The sequence below is a fragment of the Drosophila busckii genome, chromosome 3L, assembly GCF_011750605.1.
Source record: "Drosophila busckii strain San Diego stock center, stock number 13000-0081.31 chromosome 3L, ASM1175060v1, whole genome shotgun sequence".
Lineage (NCBI taxonomy): Eukaryota > Metazoa > Arthropoda > Insecta > Diptera > Drosophilidae > Drosophila > Drosophila busckii.
In genome coordinates, this window is record NC_046606.1 from 1,390,515 (window position 1) to 1,414,365 (window position 23,851).

Here is a 23,851-nt window from a genome sequence, read left to right on the forward strand (position 1 = left end):
TTGCTTTTATGCAAGCCAGTTAAAAAGTTCTCTCTGTCTGAGTCTGAGCTGCTGCTGCGTGTAGTTTTCGTGGCTTAATATGCGCAGCAGGCCCACAAAACTTGGCTAACGTTACGTATACGTAACGTGCATCGAGTGCATTAAATGGCCGCCAATAAACATTGAAGTGAAAACTCACAGTGCTCCATTTGCTTGCGCTAACGTTAGCAACTGCTTCGGCTTGTTGCCTGTGTCCTTTTTGCTATTGGAGTCGCCATTTTAAAGTTTGCTATGCTTTCCTTTTGGCTTTCTATTGTTTCTTTGCTTTGATTTCATGTAGCTGCCTGCACTGAGAGAATAACTAGTGCACATATGGCTGCCTAGTTTTGTTTTTAAACAGTTCACTGACTTAAGTTTGCTGCTTTGGCATTGCAAATTCACTTGAAACGAATTAAGTAACAGCATGTGAGTTGCTCTTTAGCTTGTGCCTGCAGGCTTTACTTAAAAGACACACACACACACACATAGACAATACTAAATACATATAGCTTCAAAAAATGTGAAACCCTTTTCAAGTCTCTCTCGCTTTTCTTTTGCGCTGGCGACACAATAGAGACGAAACTGATAGCAAGGCGAGCACATCAAAGCAGACACATAAAAAAAAGACGTGGGCGTGGGTCAAGTCGCAGTCAAAGGCAAAGTTGCTTTAAGTAATCAAAACGTGACTGCAGCAGCAGCAACAAAAAAGTATTGTTGTTGTTTTAAGTTGCAGCAGTAGCAGCAGCAGCAGCTCGGCTCGGTCAAGTGGCGCCACGAGCAATTAACTGCTGTGTAGAAATACACACGAGTTTGTTTTTGTCTTGGCCCGGCTCACGTAATTAAGGCCAACGGTAAAGCAGCGCAAGGACACACAACTGCTCTCTCAAGCAGGAAGAAGCTGACAAGGGTCGAGCAGCAACGAAAACAACAAGCGCAACCTAAGCGCTCCACAAATAAAAACCCATAACGTTGACCTCTTGTCCCACTTTTCATAGCTGTCCAAAAACTTAACGCTGTCAGGTAAGGGGGGGCGGGCGGCTTTCAAGTTTGTAGTGCATGCCAAACACGTAGACAATATAAAAATATAACAAAAAAAGGTTCGCATCAAACCCGCAATCGGAATTCATGCGCGCCAGCAATTTGTCAAAAATGTGTCAATAATGCGTAAAAATTTGTGACTGATTGCGCAGAGTTTTGGCTAAAAGGGTACAAATTGTAAAAATAAAATAGATAGAGCACTGATTTTAAGCGCTAGCTAATCAACATTTAAACAAAAGTTCCAGTCGCTTATCGCTCTTGACCTCACTTTGACAGTTGACAAAGCAGCAGCAGCAACTTTTGCCTGCGTTGCCTGCGGGCTGCGCAATTAAAATTAAACTTTAATTATGCTCAAATATTAAATAAGCATAAATTACACAAAACAAAAGCGCAAAACAAACATTTTATACATTTATATAATGAATGCCAGCCAGAGCTGCTGCTGCTGATGCTGCATTAAGATTAGCATAACTTGTTTTCATTACGCTCAGCGCTTGAGCATTCGCTTAATGCATAAAAGCAACAACGGAAACGGATGCGTATACGTAACGTGCGTAGTGACTAAGTAACTTCCTGCGTCGCGCCCCCAAGCAACGACATACACTTAATATATTTTATGAAAAGTTATGCGCAAGTTAATAGATAATTAACCATGTAAATTTAGCGCGCGCAACAGTTGCCAACACCCCCCAACACAGTCAAATATTTTCCCAAGTAGCATCATCTTGTGACAAAAGCAGACAGGTGTGTGTTTGTCTGTGTGTGTGTGTGTGTGTGTGTCACGCACAAAAGAATTAACTCTAATTACTTTGTAATGCTGATTAAGCCGATGGAAGCGCATTTAATATGTAAACAGCCGCTCTAACAATTTCCCAGCATATTTACTTAGGCAGTTACGGGCTTTGGTAAATTCCAAGTGCCATCCTGTGCGCCTGGCTTATGGACTTGAGACTTAAGTGTTTAGACATATGACTAAAAGCTTAAGCGTATGTTAAAGCAACTTCTAAGAAAACTTAAATTCTAATTTCAATTCAATTTCGTTTACAAACTTATTTTAATGACATATTTTATCTTGTGCTACTACGAAATTCCAAGTGCCAAATATAAATTCACATTTATGGCTGACAATGAGGCAGTCACCCCCACTCCCATGCGATGTTTATCATGCGCCGTATAACTGTAAAAGGTAAACCGTATACAGCGCGGCATAGTTTCTAAATCACTTGGCCTGTCAGGGATAACAATCGCAACGTCAGTGAAAAAGTTGCGCAGTGTTTTTTGTAATTTTATTTTATTTCCGTTTAAAATGCGTGCGCTAAAGTTTTTTTTTTGGGCAAGCGCCACGCCCTGCGCCCTGTGTTTTTAAAGCTAAATTATTATAGCAATATAAAATTTAACGGCCCAAGTTGTAGACAGCGCAGCCAGCTGCAGAGTCTTAATATTTTTGCACTTGACTTTGGACACTTGGCAGCGACTAAAAAGTTAAAAAAAAGGGCTAAGCGCGTTTTTATATGTATGAGCGACTTGGCTGACATATAATCTAAATAAGTTACGCTTTGCACATTTTGCGGCGCATAAATTATTCAAGTTAAGCGTGTAGTGGTGTCTGCTCTCATATGTGTGAAAATTTTCGACTGCAGTAACAAAGACGAACGAACGTTCTATATTTTTTTTTAATTTTACTAAAACCTACAACTAATTCTCAAACGAGCTGACACAAATCTGTGCAAGTTGTTATGCCAACTATATACTATATAGTATATATATATATATAGTTACCTAGCACTGTCACCATTCTGTCGCTTTTCTCTCTATCACTGTCGCTTGTCTTGCTGCAAGCGTTTTGTGCTCTGTTCTTTGCTCTTTACTCTTGCCACTTTTTGTTGTTTTGTGGCTAAAGCACAAACAATGCACACACACACACACACACACATACAGAGACATTGCTACACACACATGAGCATGTGCATGTGGCTAGTAACTAACAAAAAACCAACATATGCAGGCAGCAGCAGCAGCTACAATGGCCAACAAGCATTTGGCCAAAGCGCCATCTACAATTAGTTTTAAGCGACACACACACACACACACACACACTTACACTAAAAACGCATTTCATTTTGGCATAAACCAACAAGTTAACTGCACATGTGTGTTTGAGTTTTTGTTTAAAAACTTTATAGACATAATACAAATGAAATGTTTGTGCTGGACCCATGCGGCGTATGCGCAATGCATTTAACATTAGTTTTGATTACTTACTTTTAAGTAGTTAATGCAATTATACAGCTGCGTATGTTAATCTGTCTAATATGTAGTAAATTAACAAAATATTAAGTATACGCAGCATAGGCTGTATGCAATTCAATAGAGATATATTATGTATACGCAGCGTGTGGCAGTTTGCGTTTACTTTTACTTATTTTAATTAGTTAGTACAAATATAAATATTTGTTTGTTAATCTGTCAATGTTAACAAAAATATTATGTATACGCAGCGTATACTTATTTTATTACCTATTTTAAGCAGTCAATGCAATTATAAATATTTGTGTGCCAATCTGTCTAATATGTAGTAATTTTTTCATATATTAAGCATACGCAATGTACTTATTCAATGAGAAATTTTATCAAAAATATTATGTATACGCAGCGTGTTGCAGTTTGCATTTACTTTTACTTATTTTAAGTAGTTAAAACAAATATAAATATATGTTAATCTGTCTAATATGTAGTAAATTCGAATGTGTAATTTTATCAAAAATATTACGTATACGCAGCATGTTGCAGTTTGCTTTAACTTTTACTTATTTTAAGCAGTCAATGCTATTATACATGCTTGTACTTTGATCTGTAGTAAATTAAATAATTATTATTATGACACAATGTATTCAATATCCGTAATTTGAAACACAAATATTACGCATACGCAGCGTGTACAGTTTCAATGCATGATTAAGGCATAAATTTCAACAATTTAGTCGTCGCATTGAATGTAAAATTAATATGCTTATGCTAAATGTGCAACAACTCGAGTAGATAACATAAGCTATTTAATATTAAATGCAATTTTCGCAATGCCAATTCAAGCAATAACTGAAAGCGTTGAGCTGCTTATGCCAGCACGTAGTTTAAACAAAAGACACACACACACATAGCTATTATATATATGAGCGCTTTTAAATGTTTATATTATAGAGAGAGAGAGTGGGGTCTGAAACTCAAATACCTTTGAAATGCTAAGCCAAAGCTGCTCAGCAGCAGCAGCAACTGAATGCAAATGGCATCCTTGAGCTATTCATAGCTTATATTATGAATACGATATTCGAAGCAGCAAGCTTTTAAAAATTCAAGTTGACTTTTGCTTACATGTTAAGCGCTTATAAACAAAAGCAACACATTCATAAAACAAAAATCCACACAGTCAGTCAGACAGCAGTCAATTTAATTTTAGTTTATTACTTAAGCTTAAATTTGCCAAATGGCAGCCATTAAAATGCAAGCTGTTGGCAGCAAGCCGCGTGCCACGCTAACTGTTAATGCAGACGTGCGTCGTTTGATTGGTGAGCTGTTGGTGCCACGCATCGAGCGGCTGCAAAAGATTCTGTGCACTCGCATGTTGGCGGAGCCGCAGCAAGAGGCAAACACCGGCGACTGGTGGCCCGACTATTCGCTCTACTCGCAGCTGCACAAAATGACGGATATGCATGTAAGTCTAACTAAACAATTGCTATTTAAACTATAAATGCTATTTATGCTTTATTCTAGGGCTTATATTATTTAACACAAAGCGTGCTGAAGGGTTTGCCCGACGAACTGCAGGCGATTGTTTGTAAATTACGCGACTTTATGCATCAGCGTGAGTTAAAGTTGCAGCTGCACGGACGTTATCGCTTAGCTCAGAGTTTGATAAAGGATTTAATTAATTACATCAATTGCTGCAATCGCATGTGCAGCAAGCAATTGCAACAGCGACGTTTGCACTGCGAACGCGCCGAGTCAAAGGATACGCAGGCACGCGTCTGCTTGAAAATCTTCGATGAGCGCTGCTTTCTTCAGCTGCACAAACGCATGAGCAGCTTGAAACACTTTCTACTCAACATTTGTGATTTATTTGAGGTGGAACAGCTGCCGCTGCTGCCGGCGCTGGAGCCAGTCGAGTCCATGCTGGTCGAGCCCACACCCATACGTACTTAGCAGCGAGTTCTTCTTGCCTCTCCCGTCACTTTGCTCTCAATCTCACTCTCATGTTAATAAAGCGCACAGCGCTCCCTAGCGAATCTGTAAAAGCTTTTTATGCTTCAAAGTCAATATAGTTGGCTTTAAAGTGACAACTACAGTAAACACACGCGATGTGCAACAACAAAACTTGCAACTCTCAATTATCATTAAAAACAAAGCCACTAATGGGTGTGCAAATTGGGCTCGTTATCTAATTTCCAATGCTTGCTGATTAAAGTTTATTTAGCTATGAATTTGTAAATATTTAATTGAATTCATAGCAGGCGAGCAAATTTAGTTCTCAAGTTGATTTAATGAATTAAAAGTATTTATTTAACTAAAATAATGCGCATAGCTGTCAACAATATAAAATAAAATGTTCTTAAGTAGATTAAATGAAATTATTTAAATAAAATAATGCGCAAGGCTGGCAACAATAGAAAATTGATATATGAATAATTTCATAGTTACGTTCTGAACAGATCGAGAACATGATGTGCCTTTTGTTTGATTTATTTGAGCTTCTTTTTGTTAAATTATATTATGAATTATAAACTTTGCCATTTAAAGTTTATAGAAATAAAACCCAGCTTATGCTCATTAGCCAAGTTACTTAAACACACTTTATAGACAAAGTTGAAATAAATACTTTTGATTTAATGAATTAAAAGTAATTATTTAAATAAAATAATAAGCAAGGCTGTCAACTTCTTTTTGTTAAATTAAATTATGAACTTTGGCATTTAAAGTTTATAGAAATAAAACTCAGCTTATGCTCATTAGCCAAGCTGCTAAGTCAGACTTTAGACATAGTTGAAACTTTAGCTGATTTATTATTTAAGTATTTATATAAATAAAATAATGCTGTCAACGATTGGCAAATTGATAAGTGAATAATTCCAAAGAACAGATCGTGAGCATGATAAAGCTTTTGCTTAATTTATTTGGGATTTTTTTCGATTTTTTTTTTTAAATTTATAAAAATAAAAGACAGCTAATGAACATTAGCCAAGCTGCTAAAGCAAACTTTAGACGCACTTAAAGCTGCAGCTAAAATACTTTAACGTATAATAAGCAACATTTGCTTAGCAGCTCTAAATTGCATTTATCGGATAAATACTGTACGCCTTGTCAGCTTAGTTCGAGACACCATTCAGCCGGAAATGCAGCGCCCAAAACAGCAACGAGCGAGTCGAGTCGAGTCGAGTTGAGTTGAGTTGAGTCGAGGCTGAGGAGGCTGAGCAGAGGCGCCAGCGGCGAACACAACCTACATGTGAAGTGTGTCAACGTTTTAAAGGTTTTTGTGGCCACACACATGGCTCCCAGAGCGCTAACACACACACACACACACACACACATAAAGAGCGAAGCACACACACAGTATTTTCATAATAAACAAATGGGTTGCATGCTTGGTTGGCTTAACTTTTGGGTTGCCAGGCAGTTAGAGCAGGCACTGATAAAAGATATGCACGTGCTGAGGCTAAAAACCTGTGGTGGGCGCTTGTGGGCGTGGCCCCAAAGTGTGCACAAATCAGTGCTATTTATATTGTAAGCAGGTCGAGTCAGTTAGGTTGCCGCTGCAATGTGCGTACCGAAAAATAAAATGGGGAAGCGAACGAACGAAAACTTGCAGCAGGTTGCAACATCGCTTATCTTATCGCCAACGTGCAGCATGTGGCATTTGCCCCCCCCCCAGTTGTACAAACTGTCAATGCAACAAGTTTTGCGTTCGAACATTTAGCTGACATGCAAAAGTTTCGGGGCGCGATAGGCAAAGACAAAACCACCAGAAGTCACAGATAGCAAAACTTTGCTATCTTAGACATCAAACTAGAAGTTGGAGCTGCACTTTGGCTGCTTAATAAAATATTATTATAAACGTAATGCAGTCATATGTTTATGCACAACTATTTGTGCTGTAGTTTGCTTTCAGCTGGGAGTTGTACGCTCACATATTTTGATATTTTCATTATTTATTGCCAGCAAAGGCAGCAGCAACAGCAGCAGCAGCAGCAGCAATGGGGAGCAGGTAGCAGCGACTACATTCATAAATATATGACTAGCAAAAATGCTCGAGCAAATCTAATGGCATGTGTGGCGCTTCCTTGAGTTTTTTATTGCCCAGCTGAGAATGGGCGTAACACACACAGAGAGAGAGCGAAAGAAAGATAGAGTGTGCGAGAGTGAGCATCGTAAATCAGCGAGTATGTAGTCGTTATGCTTAGTTACTTTATTACAATGTCACACACACACACACAGACGCACAGTCTTTCTTCAGTTGGGAGCTCAATTTGTTTAGCAAACGTTTTAGCAGCTAAGTTAGATATATTATGCATGATATATAGTTGATCAAGTGCAGCTGTTGACACGGCACTATAAATTGCAGTTAATTTAGTATTGAGCAAGTTGAAAAGTTGTTGAAAGTCAAGGACTGAGATTGAATCTATAGAGAGATAATCAATAAACAAGCAATAACTAAAGCTAATGACTAAATGCTAGACATAGCAAATTATAGAAATGCAATAAATACTCAAGTAAAAATTCAAAGACAAAGTTGAAGCAGCAGAAAGTATAAAATTCTGAAGAGATCTTGAATAAAGAATGCAAAGCTTTGGACATTTTAAAAGACAAAAAATAAATAGAAATACAAAAAATACTCAAAGATGCTCAAGCAGAAATGCAAAGACAAAGTTGAAGCAGAAAAAGGTAGAAAATTCTGAAGAATTGAAGCACAAAATTCTGAACAGATCTTGAATCAAACGTTCAAAGCTTTGGACATTTTTAAAAGCATAAGAAATAAATAGAAATACAATAAATATAAAAAGACAAATGTGAAGCAGCAGAAAGTAGAAAATTCTGAATCCAAATTTCAAAGCTTTTGGATATTTTTAAAGACATCAAAAATAAATATAAATGCAATAAATACTCATAAAATTAAAAGACAAATTTAAAGTAGAAAATCCTTAAGAATTCTGAATAGATCTTGAATAAAAAATTCAAAGCTTTAGACAATTTAAAAGAAAAATAATTAATAGAAATACAAAAAATACTCAAAAATGCTGAAGTAAATATGAAGCAAAAGAAAGTAGAAAATTCTGAAGCGATATTGAATCCAAAAAATATTTTTAGACATAAAAAATAAATATAAATGCAATAAATACTCAGAAAATTAAAAGACAAATTTAAAGTAGAAAGTTCTGAAGAATTCTGAGTAGATCCTGAAACAAAAATTCAAAGCTTTCGAAGTAGCAAAGCATTGAGTGGAAACGTCTTAAGAGTTGATACTGAAATATGTTTCAAAGCTGTTTGGTTTAGAATAAATTTGACTGCTCTATATGTGGCTTGAGTTGAAATTTATAAAGTAAAAGCTTTGGGATTTTAAAAGTAAAATATTAATTAATATTATATTATATTAAGCGAAGCGCTTGGAAGTTGGTGCTAGAAATTATTAAAGGGTTTTTCGCATAGAGTTGATTCTACTAATGCTAAATTCAAAGCTTTGAACATTTTTGAAGTAGCAAAACATTGAGTGAAGCGGCATAGAGTTAATACTGAAACATATTTCAAAGCTGTTTGGCATAGAATAAATTTTACTAATATATATAATTCAGAAAGTGAAAGCTTTGAAACTGCTAGAGTAAAATATTAAGAACAACAAGCGAAGCGCTTAGAAGTTGGTGCTAGAAATTGTTAAAAGGTTTGTCAACTAGAGCAAATTCTACTAATGCATATCGTACGTTAAAAATTAATATATCTATAGTGATATAAAAAGTAAAAGCTTTGAAATGTCTAAAGTAAAATATGAAAAACAATAAGCGAAGCGCTTTGGAGTTGGTTTCCCACTTGGAGTTAATTCAAGTTAAAAATTAATGTAGCTAAATTGCAGCTAGTTAGGCAACAATTTAGTTAAAGACTTGAGCGTGTACGTTAACTAATAAATGACTCAAGTGACTAGCAGCTTAGCTGAGGCCATAAAGCGTAACTGCTAGTCGCAGCAACTAAAGCACAAGTATGTTTGATGTGCTGTCAATTAGAGCTGAACAAGCCACAAATTATGGCACTAAGTGTTCATGTCACTCTATTGCTCACAGCTAATAACGACGCACACACACATAGACAGACAGACAGACTAGAAGAGCTTATCAGTTTAGTCAAATTCAATGCATTTTGCCATTTACAATAATTGCCTTACGTACGAAAATTCGCTTTTAGGTAATTAGGCACTAATGAAAGGTAATAGTGCTTGTGGTTATTGTTATTCTTGCTAGGCAGCTACACTAATGGCGGTAACACAAGCAAACAAACAAACATAGAGAGAGCGAGAGCGAGAGAGAGTGGGAGAGGGATAGAGTGAGTGTTGTAAGTTTGACCGTTTCAATGCAGGCAAACAAATTGCCTGTCAATCTACGTGTAACTTTTATAAATTTCCAGCTACGCGGCGTTCTACCTCAACTCAAGTTACACACCAGCGCATAATTAACAGCAACAACAAGTCCTTGTAATGTTAGCTACTGCTAATGAACTTGAAGGGCAACGCCGCCTGCAAGAAAGAGAGCGCAAATGAGTTTATTAACAATCGCAACAGTCGCTGCTCGCTGCTCGCTTTTTATTTAGATTTTTATTGCAAAAGTTTGTAACACACAAACGACATATTGACTGTAGTTATATATCAAATAGTCAGTTTGTCTAGCTAACTGCGTGTTGCGACACTTTGTGCTGCTTTTTTTATTAGCTGCGCACAACGCCCAGTTGTGGTTTGTTTTTTATTCGTTTTCTTTGCGCTGCATTAAATTAGTTTAATCACCATGCAGCGTAGCTTAGCCTTAGCGCTAAACAATGTCAAAGCAGTGCCAGGCAAACAGCAAATGCTGTTAGCCGCAGCCACGCCCCTTACTGCTGCTACGGGTGTCAATAGAAACATTAACTGGGCGTGTGCTAACAAAATTAGCACAACAATTATGCAGGTATTAGACTGGGCCCAGCACTTTGCTGCTGCTGATTGGCAGTTGCGCTGTTTTCTTTGCTTTTAGTTGGTTGCAAGTGCGCTAAACAAATTGAAAATTGTAAATTGTAAATTGCAAATTGCATATGCGCTGCTTCTGCTTTAACAACAATTTTGCAGCTCTTATTTAAATGCATATTGCATTTATTTTTTGTTGCTTTGCATAAATCAAATATTAATGTTGTGGCTGCCAAAAATACTTTTAGTCGATATAAATATATATGGCATTTAATGCTTTTTAGCACTAAAAGCATCGATTGTTTAAAAGCTTTAAAAATCCAAGTTATAGCAGCTTCATTTATTTAAAATTCCACTTGAGCTAACTACAAGTCAAAGAGCATAACAAACATAAGTAGCGCACATTTACATAAAAAGGAGCACATTGCGTATACGCCATGTGTAAAGCTACGCTCATTTGCAAGTTTTTTATAATTTTCCTGAGCTTATCAATTTATCTCACATGTGTCCAGAGGTCAAAGTTGGCATAATTAGAATGTGTTTTTTATTTAAGTGTAGATTTGTAGTTGGGGCAGCAGTTGGGCGGCCTGTCATGCCGCATTTGTCACAATAAACTTTAGTTTGCATATTTCATTTGCTTGCCACACATTGTGGCATGCGCCGCTTGTGTGCGTGTTGCTTGCAGTCAAACATTTTTTAGCATTAAACATTACAAATTACAAATTACACAGTTTAACACACACACAAATGTTATTTACAATAATTATAATTAATTGTCGAGTATTTTTTCATACTTAATGTAGCAACAACAACAACAGCAAACTTGTTGCTTTAACATTTACCTGTATTCTGGCTGCCACACGTTCGCCGTTATAGCGATTGGGTATGAACCAACCTTTGGTTGATCCCGTGACCAACACAACGCCGAGCAGAAAGAAAAGTATGAGCGCGGTTATCACGAGTTTCGCGCGCGTTGAAATGACCATTGCCATTGTTAATGCGTTTCGTTGTTTATAACACACACATACACACACGCACACACGCACTTAAACTACACACAACACACACTACAACGCGCGGCTGTAAATAAATGCATAGATGTAAGTTAAATTAATTGTTTGGCACACACAAAATGGTTTGAATGTCTTTAGCTACACGTATTTTTATTTTATTTGTATTTTTTTGGCCTGTCAGCTGTTGTAAAACTTTATGAAAAGTTAAGCTGCCAACAAGTTTATTTGCAAAAATATTGAATTATGTGCACAAGAAAGAAGCAAAGCGAAAGTCGTTGCCGTTGCCGTTGCCTAGCTGCTTAAGCCTAACTGGGGCTTTATTTAGGCAAAAACGGCAAAGGGCGTGTCCTTGAGCCGCACAAAAAATAAATATAAAAAGTAAAAAAGGCACGAGTGCCAACTTTTTTCAAGCAACATAATTGCGGTAAAAGTTGAAATACAGCAAACACACACACACGCACATGCACAGAAAGGATACACACACACACACACGCATACAAGCGCACACACAATACTTAGCGGCAGCTTAGCTCTGTAGCTCGTAAGAGGCCGCGCGCATAAAAGTATGCTACATAATTACGATAATCGTGTCTGTCTACTAAAGAGGCTGCCACGCCCACCTGACCCAAACACCTTGATGTACTTATTGACTGAGCCGCAGTTACAGCTGCTTGCTCATGCTCTCTTTTGTTTGTATGTGTGTGTTCTGGTGTTAAAACCAACTTTCTTTTTGGCTGCCGCAAAGAAAAAGTTTTTTTTCTTGGCCCCCGCACCCCCTGCACGCGAACTTAACGCAGCATTAAAATTCTACGGCTGCAGCAGTAGCAGCAGCACTGTTTAAGCTTAAAGTTTTTGACATGGCTCAAGTTTTGCCTAATGAAATTACCTACGAAAAAAGAAACTTTAAGGCTACGGCTACGTCGTGGGCGATAAGAAAATGTTCATATCTGCAAATTAAGTACGCCCCGAAATGAGTAATGACTTTTAGCCAAGTTGTCAAAAGGGGGTAAATGTATGTCAGTGAGTCCTTGGACCCTTTTTTTCAGTTTTATAGCTGGCCAAAGCATTAGCGGCTAATGAAGATAATGTATGCAACATGTTAAGGCTACAGAGGCGGACGCATTTACTTTTGACACACTTTGACATGTTATTTTTAATAAGCAACGTTTGTCACACACACACACACACACACAGAGACAGACACAAAAGGAAATTTCCGTTTAACATAATTTCATTTCGCATGTCTTTTGTCAAAGGCAAGCAGCAGCAGAAAAAACTTAAGCGCAGTGCGTAGTCGACAGCGCAAGACTCTTCATATAGCACACATGGATATATAACTGAGCTGATTAGAAATAAATCTGCTAAACAATGCGACATTTTTCGTTTGTTCTACAGCGTGTAAGAACACGAGTAACAATGACTAACTGCTGTATGTAGTACAAACTGAGGCAAGGTTTAAGCATGTGTCACACATGCGACGCAGGACGTAGTGGGGCAAGTCACAGGAGCTAGCAGTAAGCACAATAAAATGTCAACAGTAGGCCTTTAGGGCAGACAGCAGCGACTGCTTCACTGAGTTTGATCGATAGCAGGCACTTTGGCCCAACGACTTTGACAGTCGCCTTCAAAACTTCAAACTCACACACACACACACACACACACACACACATGTGTGTATTGTAAGCGCTGCTTAAATTAATAACAAGTTAAGCGCTTGTACGCATTTTTTTGTCAGCGTAACTATCACTAAACATTTAAGTCTCTAAGCGTTAATTAAAGTCGCTCACATTTGCATAATTTATGTTGATTGAGCATAACATAAAATTTTCTATAGTTCAATGTATATATGCTATATATATTATATGTTTTTTGGGCTATGCTTTTAACGAGCTGCAATAAAACTACATAAAAAGTGTACAGCTGAGCGCTAACCGACTGTAACAGACGCTGTAACAATTTTAGAAACTAAATATGGCAAAGTTGTTTAACATTTAAGCTCACAATTGGAACTTAATGGGCGCAGCTTGTTATTCAGACGCTAATAAAAGCCTAAGAATATTTTTGGATAAATGATTGTTTCATTGGCTTCAAATGTATTGTGAATTTTTATGAACTTAAGCCAAGAAGTGTAAGCGAAAAATTAAAAAATAAAAAGTTAGTCTTGAGATTGGAATTTTTAAAGAATTTTAATAGCAAAGAAACTATTTGCTTTTTATTGTATATTTTTGCTAATATGTCTGACATATGATTATCATTGCATTATTAGTTGCTAAAATTATAATTTCATCAATGATTATTTCATTATTCATTTAAAGCCAATAAATGAAGCATTTTTTCAAGCTTAAGCTAAAAAGTGTAAGCAAAAAATTTAAAAAAAAAAAGTTGCTTGCAAGGTTGGTATTTTTAAAGAACTTTAACAACAAAAAAATAATTTTCTTTTTGTTGTATATTTTTTCTAAGCCAGACATATGATTATGTTTGCATTATTAGTTGCTAAAAATATATTTTCAATGATTGTTTCATTGGCTCTAAATAAATGCAGCATTTTTTCAAACTTAAGCTAAAAAGTGTAAGCAAAAATTTAAAAACAAAGAGGGAATTTTTAAAGAATTCTAAACAATTATAACAGCAAAAACAAATATAAATAATTTCTAAGACATATCGACGCATTTCCGCAAAAGTATCGTATGTCAAAAGAACAAATTTTACAGAAGAGCGTTTATAATGATTTATTTCTGGTATAGCCCTGATCAAAATCAAAGAAGTAATTTCACTCTATCTTTATAACTATAGAGAATATCATGCTAATATTTATCCAGATGATAAATTGTGCACTTTAGAACAAGTTTGCATCAAAATCTCAATTTCGTGATATACGATACTTTCGCGGTATCGCGATAGCATACTTACGCTCACCTCAGTTTTTATATTCTAAAGTAAAAAACTAAGCAGCAAACATATTTTTAAACAGTCTGTTTACTTTTGCACGCTACTGTCTACAATTTATATGTTGCTATGCTAATCTAAAAGACCTTTTTACTACAGCATCTGCAAGTCTTGCATGCGTTTGGGTTTTATCACAGCTGCGACAGCAGAAAATGCATGTACTAAATTTTATTTGAATTTTCCTTTGCTCTTCTCCTTTTTTTTTTTGTTAGGCTGTCAGTTTATTGATAGTTTAAGACAGCTTATAGTACTACTAGCTACAACTACAAAACTGCTGCTTAAGCTTTAAAAATATGCGCAGCTTGTCAAGTTTAAATCGAATGCTGTTTTATTAGTTAAATGCAATTAAACGATATTAAGCAACTTATAAATTGTTGTAAACAAGCAGCGCATGTTTTGTTAGTTAAATGAAAGACAACACACACACACAAGCAAACAAAAGAAGTACAGACAACTGAACTAAGTTGGTTGACTGAGTAAACTATTTAAGACGCTAGCTTTGGCTTTTATTGTTGCACAGCCCAACGCAAGCTATTTAATTAAATCTACAAAACTTGTAGCAACAACAGCAAGAACTTTTATTATGAAGCCATGCCTAATTATTATGTACACTATATATAGAGAGAAGTAAATTCATAATCAATAATAGGCGTTTGCTATCTGTGTATGTATGTGTGTGTGTGTTTCATTAAAAAAGCTGAACGCTTTTATTCAATAAATTAAGCAGCCCAACTGAACGTTGTGTTGTTTGCCACAGAAATAAATAATAAGTATTGCTTTCCACATGCGCTAGTGTATGCATTGCGTATACGCAATATAACACATACGGCAAGCATGTGCTGCTTTAATATGCATATGCTGCTTATAGAGCTCAGAACGAACGTTGTGAGCTGAGCTGAGCTGAGCTGCTGTGCTACTTAAATGAGTTTGCCTTTGATTTGAAGCAAAACGCATAAACAATATGCGTATGTGTGTGTGTGAACCCCTTAGCATGCTTTGAACCTTAGCTTAGGACTTTCGTCATAATTTATGCGCAGCCAATGCTCAATTTAATAGGCAACAGCCTGAGCTCAAGACATTCAAACCATTATGACAATACACACACGCATACATATATAATATATATATGTGTGTGTTTTATAGTTACCTTGTTTAAACGATATGTGTTTTTGTTTTTTGTTAAAAAATCACAGATAATTTAAATACACTGTAGTCAAAAAATTTAATTTTATTAACGCGCTCACATTTGTAATTACAAATGACAACGACGACGATGAAAAAAAAGGCAAATAAAAACACAGAAATTTGTTTGCTATATGCACAACTGATGTGTTGTGTTGTGATGTTTGTTTGTGGCATTGACAGAGCGAGACAGCAATAGGCGAGTGTCTGTGTCTGCTGCTCCACGCTGTGCACAATTAATTTTCTCGTTCACAGCACATGCATTTTATGCAATTGATTGATTTTCATTTGCCGCATGCATTTAGCTTTAGCGGCTTTTCAAAATTTTCTCAAGCGACAACGCACACGCACACACACAATAAACGAACGTACAACAATAATTTATAATTATAACAAACAACAACGCAAAAAATGCACAACAATAAACGAGCGGCGTATGTTTGTTGGCAAACAAATTATTTGTTGTTTTTGTTTCAACGACGACGACAGTAACCGTTAGTTTTTAATACTTGACCATTACTGCTACACGCGATATGCAACAAATTAGATTTTTTTTGCTTTATAGTTGGCTTATGATTAGCCTGATATATGCTCTGATATGCATGCTGTATGTTTATTTCGATAAGTAGATTGCAGATATGATTTGTTCTACGGATTGGCAGTTATTATTATTAAGTAAGCAACTTTGTCGATTGTTGCATGAACTTCAAACGTTTGCGTCGCTTTTCCTTCATTTTTGCACGCATAATTGAATTTTAATTGACACGGACACTTGACGCGCTTGCACTTTTGCCTTTTTACTTTTAATTTTTGGGCATAAATCACATTGCGTTTATTTCTTTGCCCGAGTGCTACACTTCAGAAGAACGCACGACGTTTGCGGTAAACGGCAGTGGCAGTGGCAGCGGCAAGCGTAACGGTAACTTGAACGTTCAACGCGCTGCTGCTGTTCAACAATTGTTGCAGTTTTATTGCTGCCCGTACGCACATGTTAACGGTTTGCGGCAACGAACGCGACTGACTGTCGACTTCACAGAAAGGTAAACGCACTCGTCTCGTGTGCGCCCAAAAATCAAAGCAACATGGCCGTACTACACACACACACGCACACATACACAAGTGTAAGGACGAACTGCCATGCACAACGTAACTGAAATTGCGACTGCAGCTGAATTGCTGAATGTGAAAAGAGCGAGAGAGCGACAAGAGAGAGCAGCACGCTCAAGAGCAAACTTTGATTTTTGACTTGAACTCTCTTGAGCGCACTTGAGTTTTAGCTTAAACATTATAATCTAAAACAAGATCGAATTGTTAAGCATACGCCTAACAAATGTTGCAGTTAAATCAAATTAATTTAATTTTAAATATAGCAAAAATTAATTGCTGAATATAATAAAACATTCTTATAGGTTTCGGCTTTTTAGCTTTACGAAAAGATTATTATGGATTGCCCTAATAGATGTTAAGTTTAAATAAATTTAATGAATTGAATAAATTATAATAAAGCATTTTTATACTTTTTGCCTATTTACCTTTAGTATTAGATTATTATAGATTGCCCTAATAGATGTTAGGTTTAAATTAATTTGCTTAAGTCCGTTTTGAATCAAAGCTTTCGATTCTTGGCTTATAAATGAATATATAATATAGCAAAGATTTGCTTTTTTAAATGTTACGTCTAACATTATTAATTAATATGTCCGCAGCTGTTTAAATATCTAATTATTTTCGCTTAAATCAAAATGCATTGCTGCATTTAATTCACTTTAGTTTAAATTACTTAAAATTATAATAAAGCATTTGCATACTTATGCCTTAAATTTTTAAGTTATTGCTCTTATATTATTAATTTATTTAAAAAAAATAACTTGCTATGCCTGCCAACTGTTTAACTAAACTCCTTTGACTCAAACTGAGCGACAAATTGAGCGCAAGCTGTTGCCAAAGTTGGCCGCTGCGTTTAGAAATGGCGCTGTGGTGAACTGTGGTGAAAAGCTTAAAAGCTTTTTCAACACTTTAGAAATATTTCAAAAGCGTTACAAGTGCACATTTCAATTAAATGCTTTAGCAGCTGTTGCTGCCACTTCAAATCCGTTTACGTTGCAATAATTATGTTTTTTTTATAGAATCGGATGTCGGGGCACTTACCTCAAAGTGGCATTTGATATTGGAGCCCGCTTGGCCAATATAAAGTGTTGCGGCCGATGAGAAGATCAGCTCAAGTGGCTCACGCACGACGTTTGTCGAGTTGACCAGTTCGCAGTCATAGTAAAAGTTCACCTTATCGCTAAACACCTGGAACGCAATCGAATTCCATTTGTTTGGCACATGCGTAACCGCAAAGCTGGCTATCTTGCGTCCAACGGGCTCATCCTGCTGCGCATAGACCAACGTAACATTGTAACTGTTTTTAACAACTGGCGACAGCACCACGCCCAGCTGCACCAATGTGTCCAGTGAATTGACCACGCTGAACAGATAGCCGCCCTTGAGGGAGCTCAGTTTGTAGGTTATGAGCACGGCAAACTCGCTGAGCTTCTCCGGCAACAACACTTTATACGGTGATTTCACATCCGCCGTGGGCAGTAGTTTAAACGCTGGAAATCCATCTTCGCCGTCGGCAAATTCGATGCCAGAGTATTGATTGCTATTCATTATATCCGTTAGCATGTGTTCTCCAAGAGCATCTGTGTTAGGATAGAAAAATTATTAGTATACAATTTATAGTATAAAATATTTATACTAAATTAATGCTTAATCAAAATAGTTATCGTATAATTTAATTTAATGCTTAATTAAAATAGTTATTTATAATTTATGCCTAGTTGTATGTAAATGTTGCTGATAAATCTCAAAATTTTAAGACTGCCCTAGAGTATGCTATAAATTTAGCAGCACAAATATTTTTTATATTTATCAGCAAAATACACATCTAAATAAATTGGAAAAAAATATATATTTTTTTTAAATATAATATATATAATATAAATTTATTTACATTTTTTTTCTTATTTTTTTTTTGAGGACTGCGTGACTTGTTAATTTATTTTGCTGCCTTTGCTTGTTATTTTGAGTAAAAAATTGAACTAGTTTATTTTATTACGGTTATTAGGCAAAATTAGCAAATGTTTCTTTAATGAATGTCAAAAAATACTTTCAAAATAAAATAATTTGCATCAACTGGTTTAAGATAAATTTAATGCACATATCTTGTTTTATTTTTATTGTCAAAAGCAACTGAGCTGGCGCTATCAATTATTTACGCTGTAATTATTGATAAAATATATTTATTTACCTTTGAAGCCTTGACCTGTCAATTTTATGGAGCCCAAGACTGTAGTGAGGCACAATATGCCAAGGCAAAGAGTCAGCTGTAGGCTGCGCATGTTGATAAATTAAAAGCGCTGCAAAGAGAAAAGATTATAAATAATTACAAATATTGTGGTGTTATTCTTGAGTTTAGAATGTTGCTACAGTCTCAAGTGTGTGGCACTTGAATATTTAACACATGACTGAGTCTGACTCTGACTCTTTGCACCTGTGCGGCATATTAAACCAACCGCAGACACACAGACAAAACAACAACAATGAGTTAGCCACAATAATTGGTAATACGAGCTACCACAAGGAGTGGTACAGCTGGGCCAATTGCTAATTGTGGCGCCCACTAGCACCGCAGTAGCCCTTTTGCTTGAAGCCAAACAATTTGGCATTGGCTTACAGCAAAGAAACAAAGACAAAGGCTTAAGCTCAGCCTGGGCTAACACACCCAGCGCAGCGCAGTTTTGAAAGTCAAAGTTCAAGCAATTGTTGAAAAATTTGTCATCATCATAAACTAATAATGTGTGTGCAACAATAAATCATTACAAAACAGGGCTGGGCGCTTAATTATATAGAATGAGCAGACGACAGGCAAACTACTACAAAATTTAAATTCAAATTGAAAATTCGAATCGCTCGGACCCTTTAGCTCAACAGCTGTGCATAATCTTGGACAATTAATGAGACACTCCCTCTGGCAGCAATGCACACTGACCTCAAATTGTCAATGAACAGTGAAACAAAGAGAGGGACAGAGTTACATAATTAATATTTATCAAGCATAGCATTTTGGTTACGCACATGACAAGAACATAACAAACAAAGAAAGAGAGAGACAGCGAACTAGTAAAGACTTTCACACTCGTTTACTTGTTTATGCAAATGACGTGCAACTGTGCGTATCATTAATAAAGAGAGAGAGCGAGCAGTAAAAGTGTTTTATTCTATTAATTAACAAACACATTTGACATTTGTTAATAATATTTTGATGCTGGCATTTCTCTAAAAATTGAGTGACAATAGTTGCTCTAATTGAATGACAGCATAAAGTTGAGTAACAAATGTTTTTTTATTAAGGCTGTCATAACAAATGCGAGAAAGCCGCGCCAGCTACATTTTTATTAGCTTATAAAAACATATAGACTTTTATATATTTTAAGTCTATGAGCTGCTGCCACTTTCGAAGCTTTTGCAAATTTGTTGTATTTTTGCAAAGTGGCAATTTATTGGCGTTTATACGCAGCCTACTTGCAACATCTATCTATCTAATAAGGCAACATGTATGCTGTACACAATACAAACTGACAGCGCCTCGCCTCCGGCTGCAATGTGTCCATGTCCAGAGCACATACGAAAATTGCCAGCTTGGGTGTTGTCAACGCGTTCCACACTGAATCTGCTTGACATGTAGCGCACGTAATGCCGATTAATAGGGTTCAAGTCTAACAGCCCAACAGCATTTGGTTACCGCCTGAGCCAGCGCCTGAGCTACTACAGCATAAGTCATAATTATAGTGAGTTCTATATGCGTCAACGCTTTTCAATGGAATCAATTTTAAAACTTAAAGTTTACTCAAGGGAAAGAGTTCAGTTTAAACATTTTATGACTCATATGTGCAATAATGTTGCTCATAGCAACAAATTTTTGTAGATTATTTTATGGAAATCAGAAGCAGCTGCTGGTCAAGCAAATCAAAATTGTTTAATATGCTTATGCGTTTGGTTGAGTGTGTGTGTGCTAACAAATGTGTGTATGCTCAACTTTGTTATACGCTTTTGTGTTTAATGTAAGTTTAGACTTTGACACTATAAATTCTTTTTCTTTAAGATCAACTCAAGCAATTTTTGGAAATGGCAGTGTATGAAAGCAAACTAAGCAGCAACAAATAGCTGGGTACTCAACTTTGATATACGCTTTGTGTTTAATGCTTTGCTTATTAAGTTTAGACTGTGACACTTTATAAATTCTTTTTCTTTAAGAAGCCCTCAAGCAATATTCAAAAATGGCAAAGTGTATATAAAAAACTAAGCAGCAATAAATAGCTGGTACTCAACTTTGTTATACGCTTTGCTTTGATATATGTCTTTATGTATTCTTCTACTTTGAGTAGTGTGGTGAGTAAATCGCAACAAATTTGCATGAAAACAAGCGTGAGGCTAAAAATAAATATGCTCAACTTTTTTATATTGTGTTGATTTAATGTCTAGTTAATCAAGTTTATGCTTTAACACTTGATGAATTCCTTTTCTTTGAGATGCCTTCAAAAGTTATTGGTACAAATTAAAACAAAATAAGCGTGAGTATAAAAGTAGATATACTTAACTTTTATATACGTTTTGCCCAGTTAGAAGCTCGTGCTGATTCAATGTCTAGCTAATCAAGTTTATGATTTGGCACTGTATGAATTCATCTTCTTTGAGATGCGCTCAAATTTGGATTTAGTAGAACAAATTTGAACCAAAATAAGCGTAAGGTTAAAAATAAATATGCTCAACGTCTATATACGCTTTGCCCAGTTAGAAGTTCGTATTGATTTATTTGATTTCTGTAGTTAATCAAATTTTTACTTAGGCACATTATGAGTTCCTCTTCGTTGAGATGCCCTCAAAAGTTATTTTAACGGATTTGAAACAGCGTTAGTATAAAACTCGATACACTCAACTTATATATACGCTTTGCCCAGTCAGAAATTAATGTAGATTCAATGTCTAGCTACTCAAGTTTATACTTTATTCTACTGACACTTAATAACTTCTTCATTAAGATTACCCTAACAATTTCTGGAAATGTCAAAGTGTATGCCAAAAACTTAGCAGCAACAAATAGATGTGCTCAACTTTGTTATACGCTCGCATAGTTACAATCAAGCCAAATACTTTGATCAGCTCTATAAGCACTTTATGCGTTCTGCTGCTTTGAGCTGCCCCCCAAATCTTTTTGGGCATGTCAAAGTGTATGGAACTGAAACTAAGCAGCGTAAAATAAGCATACGCACTTCCACAACGCATTCAAAAAGTCGTTAGAGTTAGCGCTGCACGACTGCAAAAGCAAAGCGCAGAGGAAGACCCAAAAAAGCTCAAGCATAAGCAAATAGGCGTCGGCGCGGGTTAAGACGCGCGTGCAAAGAAAATCGAATAAAAATTTATTTTCAATAGTAAAGCGGCTCAAAATTCGTGTGTGTGTGTGTGAGTTGTGGGGCAAATGTATGCCAGTATGTCAAAGCAACAGTCGGAGGGCCTTACCCTTATGGCAAAACATGCAGAGAGGCGAGAACCCCAAAGAACGAACTATTAGCTTTTGTTGATTTTATGTTTTTCAATTTGTTGCTTGTACTTGCCACAGCAGCAGCTGTTGTTGCAGCGTGTGGCAGACTGGGGGCTGGCAAGAAAACTGCGCTGTCATTCAGCTCAACGCGTTTTTCAACGTTTATTGGCGCCTTCTGGCCAGGCAGGCAGGCAGGCGTTGGCAAATTTGTTCTTTTCGTTTTTTGTTTGCTTGCTTTTGCTTCTTGTTTGATTTAAAGGATTTGCATGCCAAATTTGACTTTATTTGTTTTCGCATTTGTTTTTATGGCCAAACACACACACAGACAAACACACACATCAACAGGTTTGACACTTGGCTTTGCTTAACAATTTAAGTGCCTTCGACTGCGAGAGTCAAGGTAGAAAATATTTGTGCAAACGGATTTGCATAAATAAAAGCGGGGCCTTTAGACGACTTAAGCGAAAAGGAGTGCAGCAAACAAAAACAAGTTGCCACACGGAGCATTAACCGGGCGGCTGTGGCAGCAGCTTCCCCCCAACTGTTGCATGCTACAGTTCATACATACAAATGCGTGTGTGTGTGACTGTGTGTGTGTGCTAAAGTAAATCACGATTAATGCTAAAACTGTAACCTGATATCATCAGAGCTTTGATGTAGATCCAAGGCTTAGCCCTTAAGTAAGATTATAATAAATATAAAGTAAACTAAAGCTGAGAGAGATCAACAAATGCTATAAATGTTGCCAGCTGACAATTCCAATGGATTCTTTATTTCAAGCAGCAGCTCTAATGGGTGTAACATATGCTAACTGAACTATGAGTTCTTATAGATTTAATCTTTAACTACAAATCTTTACTACAAACTTCTTTTACCTTATTTTACTCCTTTAAATGGTTTCTAGAAATGTATATCTAGTTTTAACTATACTAAACTTGCCTTTAAACAAATATAAATATATTAAATAATTATTTATTATATAAAAGTAATAGCGGCCCTAGCAACTAACGCTGAGCAAGAGAGCTGAGAGATCAACAAATACAAATATAAATGTTGCCAGCTGACAATTCCAATTGATTCTTAATTTGAAGCAGCAGCAGCTCCTGTTGATGTTGCTTATGTTAACTTGACTACAATTGTTCAATTTATTTACTTAACTTGTTTTAATGTTAATGGCACTGCTTTCAATTGTTGCTACGTATTAAGTCTAAGCTTTAGCTATACTAAACTTGCTTTTGTTTATATTAATACATTCATTATTAAGCAAAAGTTATATATAGTTAGCAGCTAACACCATTCACTCACTTCTTTTAATAATTGCTACAAATTGCAACTAAATTGTTGCTGCAAACTGTTTACAAACTAGTGCAATCACATGCTAATATTAATAAATAAAGTTTTAAAATAATGCACGAATGTCTAAAGAACTTTTAGGGCGTCCTATAGATTTCCGTCTGGCGCTCATTTATGTAACTAGGTTAATTTGCTCAACGTGCCGCGCTCTCTCTTTCTCTCTCTCTCTAAACACAGCAAGCTAAATAAGACGTCAGTTTGTATAATGAAAATCAACAACAGGAACAGCAACAGCAACAACAATAAAATACAACGCATAGACAATGACATAAAGACAACAACAACAGTATCGAGTTATAAATACGTCCAACCAAAAATGGAACAATTGGCAAAGTTGTTTGGCCAGCCAGCAGTTGGGGCAGACACTAACGTAGCCGATTGGCTTTGGTTTGTGGCCTGGCAGTCTGTGTGTTGTTTTTGGTAATTAGCCACAAAGCACAGCAGCTGCTTGCCACACACTGTTGCACATTTGCTGCTGCTGCTGCTGCTGCTGCTTGCGCCCTTTGCTGCAAACAGCTGTCTGTGTATTTG

At 36.3% G+C, this 23,851-nt stretch overlaps 2 protein-coding genes across 15 annotated transcripts in view; one reads left to right on the forward strand and one right to left on the reverse strand.

The window, feature by feature from the left end:
• Positions 1-23,851, reverse strand: part of LOC108600006 (collagen alpha-1(XV) chain) — a 54,424-nt gene that overhangs the window by 19,918 nt on the left and 10,655 nt on the right. For 10 of the 14 annotated variants that reach the window (XM_017987297.1, XM_017987306.1, XM_017987305.1 and 7 more), the window contains 2 exons: positions 18,677-18,785; positions 17,530-18,068 (listed from right to left, as the gene is read on the reverse strand). In XM_017987297.1, coding sequence (XP_017842786.1) covers positions 17,530-18,068; positions 18,677-18,767 — 630 coding nt within the window. In that variant the 5' untranslated portion in view covers positions 18,768-18,785. Of the gene's footprint in view, positions 1-11,082; positions 11,295-17,529; positions 18,069-18,676; positions 18,786-23,851 lie in introns of those variants that run through there. The other 4 variants (XM_017987307.1, XM_017987308.1, XM_017987309.1 and 1 more) reach the window with 4 other exon arrangements.
• LOC108600009 lies at positions 4,484-5,455 on the forward strand. The gene is made up of 2 exons (XM_017987312.1): positions 4,484-4,765; positions 4,825-5,455. The coding sequence occupies exons 1-2, from the start codon at positions 4,538-4,540 to the stop codon at positions 5,251-5,253; spliced, it is 657 nt and encodes a 218-aa protein (XP_017842801.1). The 5' UTR covers positions 4,484-4,537; the 3' UTR covers positions 5,254-5,455.

Coding starts and splice junctions, on each gene's coding strand:
- LOC108600009 (XM_017987312.1), top strand. CDS start 4,538: ATGGCAGCCATTAAAATGCAAGCTGTTGGCAGCAAGCCGCGTGCCACG. Junction 4,766..4,824: donor ACAAAATGACGGATATGCAT/GTAAGTCTAACT, acceptor GCTTTATTCTAG/GGCTTATATTATTTAACACA.